General features: G+C 50.0%; 1 protein-coding gene across 2 annotated transcripts in view; it reads left to right on the top strand.

Annotated features, from left to right (window-relative positions):
* Window positions 1-2,803: 2,803 nt before the first annotated feature.
* The window catches only part of CBL (Cbl proto-oncogene), a 63,033-nt gene continuing 59,836 nt past the window's right edge, over window positions 2,804-6,000 (top strand). For both annotated transcript variants that reach the window (XR_008447175.1, XM_054049503.1), the window contains exon 1: window positions 2,804-3,112. Coding sequence is in view for 1 of the 2 variants with exons in the window: in XM_054049503.1 (XP_053905478.1) it covers window positions 2,966-3,112 (147 nt within the window). In the remaining variant the exon portion in view is untranslated. The remainder of the gene's footprint in view (window positions 3,113-6,000) is intronic.

Raw genomic sequence — 6,000 nt, 5'->3', positions numbered from 1 at the left:
AACCTCATGAGAACAGGGAAGTGTATGACTTTGACAAGAATGTCTGAGTATGCTCGTACCGTGATCTTTATTCTTTACAGAGGAATGGACAGAGATAAACTACCTCCTCTTAAATTGAACCCGCACCTTGAGGCCCCCAGGCGTTGCTGGTGTGTTTATCTAGTCAACAGTTTCCCAAGGCAAAGTGAACCTGCAAGCCTTGCATTTCCCACACCCAGTGAGAGACTGCAATCTGCTTGCCCCATTTCCTGACTTTTCTTTATGTATTTACGCTGAAAATTTTCGATTTGAAGAAAAGGGAACCTGGCTTTTTGAAAAAGGGAAATGCTGCTCTCGTGCAATGGCTGTACAATAATTCTGCTCGCTGCAAAGGAAGATGGGGATAGGTTGCTAATTGGGGAGGAGCGGTGGGGTCAACAATAAAACAAGCAAATCCTTTCTGGGTTGTTGCCTTCATAACACAAGTATAAGTGGGAGGGGATATCTTGGAGCCATAAGCATCAGGGTTTAAACCCTGAGTCCCTGGAATGTGCAGGTTCAGATGTTGGAGCCACTTCGGAAGCGGATGCATTGGGAACCAGGTGGTAATAGTGCAAGCCTCCTGTCTGCTCTGCATGGATATTAATGATTCCATGCAGCACTTTTTGGTAGGATGGGCATTTGCAGTGGAGTTCTTGGCCAACATTTCTCCTCCTCCTCCTCCTGGCCTCTAGGGTTCTATGTGCTGACTGCTGCCCTCCACCCTGAGGTTACTGCATTGCAGTGGTGCTGGTTATATGGGGCTCATGAGATGCTGTGATGGAGTGAAAGGTGCATTACATGGTGGGGGTTCAGCCATTTGTCCCTTGCCAGGGTACGGGGTGTGTCCCACACACAGGCTGGGCTGGGTGTAGGGTGACCAGATGTCCTGATTTTATAGGGACAGTCCCGATTTTTGGGTCATTTTCTTATATAGGCTCCTATTACCCCCCACCCCCGTCCCGATTTTTCACATTTGCTGTCTGGTCACCCTAGCTGGGTGTATAAAAATCAGGATTATTATTTTCCAATGTAAATCAGTGTTTTTATTTACATGTTGCTAGTTCTCTACTTTCCACTCACTTTGTAGTCAAATTGTTAACATGGATGTCTTATACTTGTTCCTTTCATTTTTCTAATTGTTAATACAAATTCAGGTTTTACATAAATTTATTTTATTTTATTTATTTTCCTACTAAGAAGTTTCACAGTTAAAATACTCATCAGTGCTGAAAAAGACAAGTCTGGGCCCTCTAACATCTGTGAGACTCCCACATAAGCAAATAGCCTAGGCTATATTTGCAACCAACATCACCTTCTAATGTATTAAATTTACCCAGAAAAACTAAGCTGAACTGCATTGAGCAGGTTATGCTCCTTCATCAGGGTTTGTAGTTTAAAATTAACAGGGCTTGTGCTCCCAAGTCACTCAAGCACTCTTGAAAATACATTTCTTGTGTACTTAAATAGGGCTTAGCCATCAGCAAGAGACTCCTGGTGCTTAGGCTGGGTTAGCCCTAATGTAGAGCTTGCTTATTATAGAAGCTTCTATTACTTTTTGAAACTTAACATTGTAACTCATTTGTGTGTGTATGTTTAATCTGCTTCAACCTTGTAAATACCTCTCGTTTTCTTTTTCCTACTTCATAAATCTTTATGATGGGACTGGCTACAGGCATAGGTGCTGGAATTAGGGGTGCTGCTGCATCTCCTGGCTTGAGGTGGTTTCCATTACAGACAGGGTTTACAGTTCCGGTCAATGGCTTTCCGCACGCCGGCCTCTACGCGCATTGTCTTGGGTGTGAGAGCTAAAGTGCAATTGACCGGGGGTAAGTGACTGGCTGTAATCTGAGCATGGCTGTGGGTCTCGGTGTGAGGGACCATCTCAGGCTCAGCCTGGCGGGTAAGAGAGTACGCGGGGCACTCTCTGGGCTGTCATAGGGCCTAAGGAGGTTACACGCCATGACTGGTCGGTGGAAGCTCGCTCGCCACCGCTTTGGGGTTTGTGCCCTGAGCCGGTACCGACTCCTGAGCTGCTGCGGGCACCACTACAGCATTATTTAAATCACCCCTGTTCTAAACTGCTCCACCATGGGGGGGGTCTGTCCCTGCTCCCCACGCCAGGCTGCCCTACCTAGCTCCCCAGCTCCAGCCTCGAGCACTGGCCTGCTAAACCCAGGGTTGTAAGTTCAATCCTTGAGGGGGCCACTTGGGGATCTGGGACAAAATCAGTACTTGGTCCTGCTAGTGAAGGCAGGGGGCTGGACTCGATGACCTTTCAAGGTCCCTTCCAGTTCTAGGAGATGGGATATCTCCATTAATTTCTTATTTCCTTCTTTCCCCTCCCCCCACTCCGGGCTCTTGCCCACACTAATCATGGCTTCCTTTTTGCCTCTGTCACCCCAGTGCGCATGCTACCCGGGTGGGAGCACGCGCAATACAAAGAACCGGGACATGGGGGCGGAGTCAGGGCTAATGAGCTGCCGGCTGGGCGGCTCGCAAGACGGATGTTCCCTCCCCCCGCGGGCGGTAGCGGAGTGAGCCCTTCCCTCAATGCGCGCTGGGCAGGCCGGGGGCAACCAATCAGCGCGGGTGCCTCCTTAGCGAGGGCGCGCGCCGGGGCTGTGTCCCAGCCTCCAATTGGCGCGCGTGCTTGCTTCACGGGGGCGCGAGTCGGGCCCCCTCCCGCGGCAGCCAATCAGCACGCGGCACTGCGAACCTCTTGGGGCCAGGTCGCGCGCGTCCTCCTTCCGCCCCCCCCCGCCTCCCCGCACCGAGGCGCGTCCCCGCTGTAGCCCCAGCTCCTGCTCCGGAGCTACCGCCTCCTCAGTCCCGTTCTCTCCGCCCGGCCGGGGAGGGAGCGGCCCGGGGGGCTCAGCCAGGCGCCCTCGGAGCCAGCGGGCGGGGGGGCACCCTGACCCCCGCCGCTCCCCGCAGCCCCCCACCCATGGCGGCCCCTCTGAAGAAGGGCCCGGGCGGGCTGATCGGGCTGATGAAGGACGCGTTCCAGCCGCATCACCACCACCTGGGCCCGCACCAGCCCGGCGCCGTGGACAAGAAGATGGTGGAGAAGTGCTGGAAACTCATGGACAAGGTTGGGGGAAGGGAGGGCAGGATTTGGGCTGGAGGGGAGGGGGGCAGGATTTGGGCTGGGGGGGAGGGGCTAGAGGTAGGGGAGGGGCAGGAGCGGGTCGGGGAGGAAGTAGGAACGGGGTGGGGGCAGGATTGGGCTGGAGATGGGGGAGGGGGCTAGGGATGGGGGCAGGATTGGGCTGGAGATGGGGGAGGGGGCTAGGGATGGGGGCAGGATTGGGCTGGAGATGGGGGAGGGGGCTAGCGATGGGGGCAGGATTGGGCTGGAGATGGGGGAGGGGGCTAGCGATGGGGGCAGGATTGGGCTGGAGATGGGGGAGGGGGCTAGGGATGGGGGCAGGATTGGGCTGGAGATGGGGGAGGGGGCTAGGGATGGGGGCAGGATTGGGCTGGAGATGGGGGAGGGGGCTCAACATGGGGAGGGGCAGGATGGGGCTGGAGAGGAAGTAGGAGGGTTGATTGGGCTGGAGATGAGGGAGGGGATGAGAGATGAGGACAGGAATGGGCAGGGGAGGGGGTGAGAGATTGGGGACAGGATTGGGTGTGGGGTGCGGATAGGGGCTAGAGATGGGGCAGGATTGGGCTGGAGATGGGGGATGGGGCTGGAGATGGGGGACAGGATTGGGTGGCGGATGGCGCTAGAGATGGGGGACAGGATTGGGCTAGGGAGAGGGGGCTAGAGATGGGGGAGAGGAATTTAGATTTTGGAGAGGTATGTGCTGTTGGGAGAGGCTGGGGCAGATGGTAGTGGTGTTCAGGAGAGGAGCAATATGTCAGAGGGAAGGCTGGACTTCAAGGGGGTGGTGGTTAGGGCGCTGGGGAAGATGGAGAGCTTGTTGAGTGGTGGGGGGGCTGGAGTGGTGGTCAGCACCATGGCAAACATATATTGCAGACATATTCTTGCTTCTGACCTATTTGTGGTAAACAGTACCCATGTAACTAGAGGAAGGATTTTGCTGAGGTTGGCCCACTTGCTTGTGAGTTCCAGCCCACTGTTGAGCATGATCTGCTCTCTTGATGGCAAGACAGAGGTCTGGGATACCTTGGCAGTTTGGAGAGCTCTATTGAATGAGTAGTGACAATGCACTAGGACTCAGCATAGAGGCTTTTTATTAAAACAGTGAGTTTCGAGTACTAGTCATGACCCCCTGTATAATTCCCTCTGTAATAAACATGCGGAGTTATGCTAAAATAAGGGAAATGAAATCTCATGCTTCATGGCATAAAATGATTGCTGCAGGAATCAAAGGAATCACTCCCACAACTTCCAGCACTACATATCCAAGTTCATTAATTTCTTTTGCCCCCAAGCATCAGGGAGGTGGCATGCTGGACTAGTTGGCTTGATGGTCTGACAGAATGTGGTAAATTATGTCCTAGTACTGATGGGTATATTAGTAGAGGAGCCACTGCTCTAAATATCCCTAGTCAGTGCTTAATTTTAATTCTAGAGAAATGTGCTATCCTAGTTTATCCCTAGATGAGTGATACTGGCACTATTCTTCATGCCACAAATGGGCACAGTAATCCAGGAGGTAGGCTTAATGGGAATATATTTTCTTTATTATATTTTTCTGTAACCTTAGTTGTGACATTTTACTTTTCTGTTGTTAATTTCCATGGATCAGTGATGAGCCTAAATTTGTATAGGATTGAGATATATTCGTGTCTAAAATGAGTGACATACTTCATAATGCTAGGTTCAGTTGAAAGAATAGATTAGTGCACAATGAATGCAGTTAGAAAGCAGGTGGCAGTACTTTGGGGAGTGCTACACAATCTACCTTCCCCTCCGGGACTGGATGGGTAGGGCTGATGGGCAACCCTGCCGACCCATGCATTTCATCTTTCTTCCTCTTTTAACAGACAGCATTTATTTATTTTGCCTGAACTTATGTTGGCTACCAATTCTACAACCTCATTTTGAAATGCCTTTGTTAGTAAATAGTGTCTGAAAGCTCTAGTTAGGTGCTTAATAATAGTTAAAATATTAAAATCAGACTAAGACCCTGATCTTGCAGACTGATCTACATGCCCATTAACTTCAGCAGTTCTGTATAGACCTAACAGTCTGTTTACACACATTCTGTTACAGGATTGGGCCTGAAATAGAATATCTACTTCTTAACACAACAAATTGCCAACCGTTAACTAGGAATTGGTTGGGGAAAGTGCGAGGAGGTGGGGAGAACTCGTGAAAAATTTTGTGAAACTTTTCTGTTGTCAATTATCTGGCCATTTCAAATACGCACAAACTCAAATAGGCGTATAAGAAAATAGTTGATGGGTGCACATATGATACGGGATTTTACAGATCTGACAGATATGCTATATTTGTATCTGTACAGTGACCTAAATTCATTAACCCATAAAATTAGTTGGTATCCTGCAAAAGCATTCAGGCATTGCTGTTCTTCAGGTGTGGCTTATGAATTTCCTACACAAGCGAACAGTTGTCCAAGAGCTGTATTCCATTCTCTCTGCACATTTTGACATGTGCCCAACTTCCATCTGAAGAAGTTTTATTTTTGTTTCATATTAATTTTGTCCCATGTTCTTCCCACAGTTGCCTTCGGTGATACATAATGAGGCCAAAGCTCCAGTGTTGGGCAGCGCTCCTTCGTATATCCAGTGGGATGGTCATCTTCAGTTACCTCTTTTTACTCATTATTTATGCCTTGGCTGTTGATGTGGGGTTCCGTAGTGAGGCTTGCGTTGGGTTTCTTGACTTGTGACAAGGGCTTCATCAACTATGATCCTCAAATTTTAACGAATAGCATTCTTATCTGTTCGAATTTGAAATAAATACTGTAGTTGAGCTAATTATTTGACTGGTTACTGCACAGGCACCAGCATATAATCCAAGTATTTAGAAAGTTCTGTTTTCAG

The sequence above is a fragment of the Malaclemys terrapin genome, chromosome 15 (assembly GCF_027887155.1).
Source record: "Malaclemys terrapin pileata isolate rMalTer1 chromosome 15, rMalTer1.hap1, whole genome shotgun sequence".
Taxonomy (NCBI): Eukaryota; Metazoa; Chordata; order Testudines; family Emydidae; genus Malaclemys; species Malaclemys terrapin.
The sequence above is the reverse complement of the archived record's forward strand: the minus strand, read 5'-3'. Positions and strand labels throughout refer to the sequence as shown.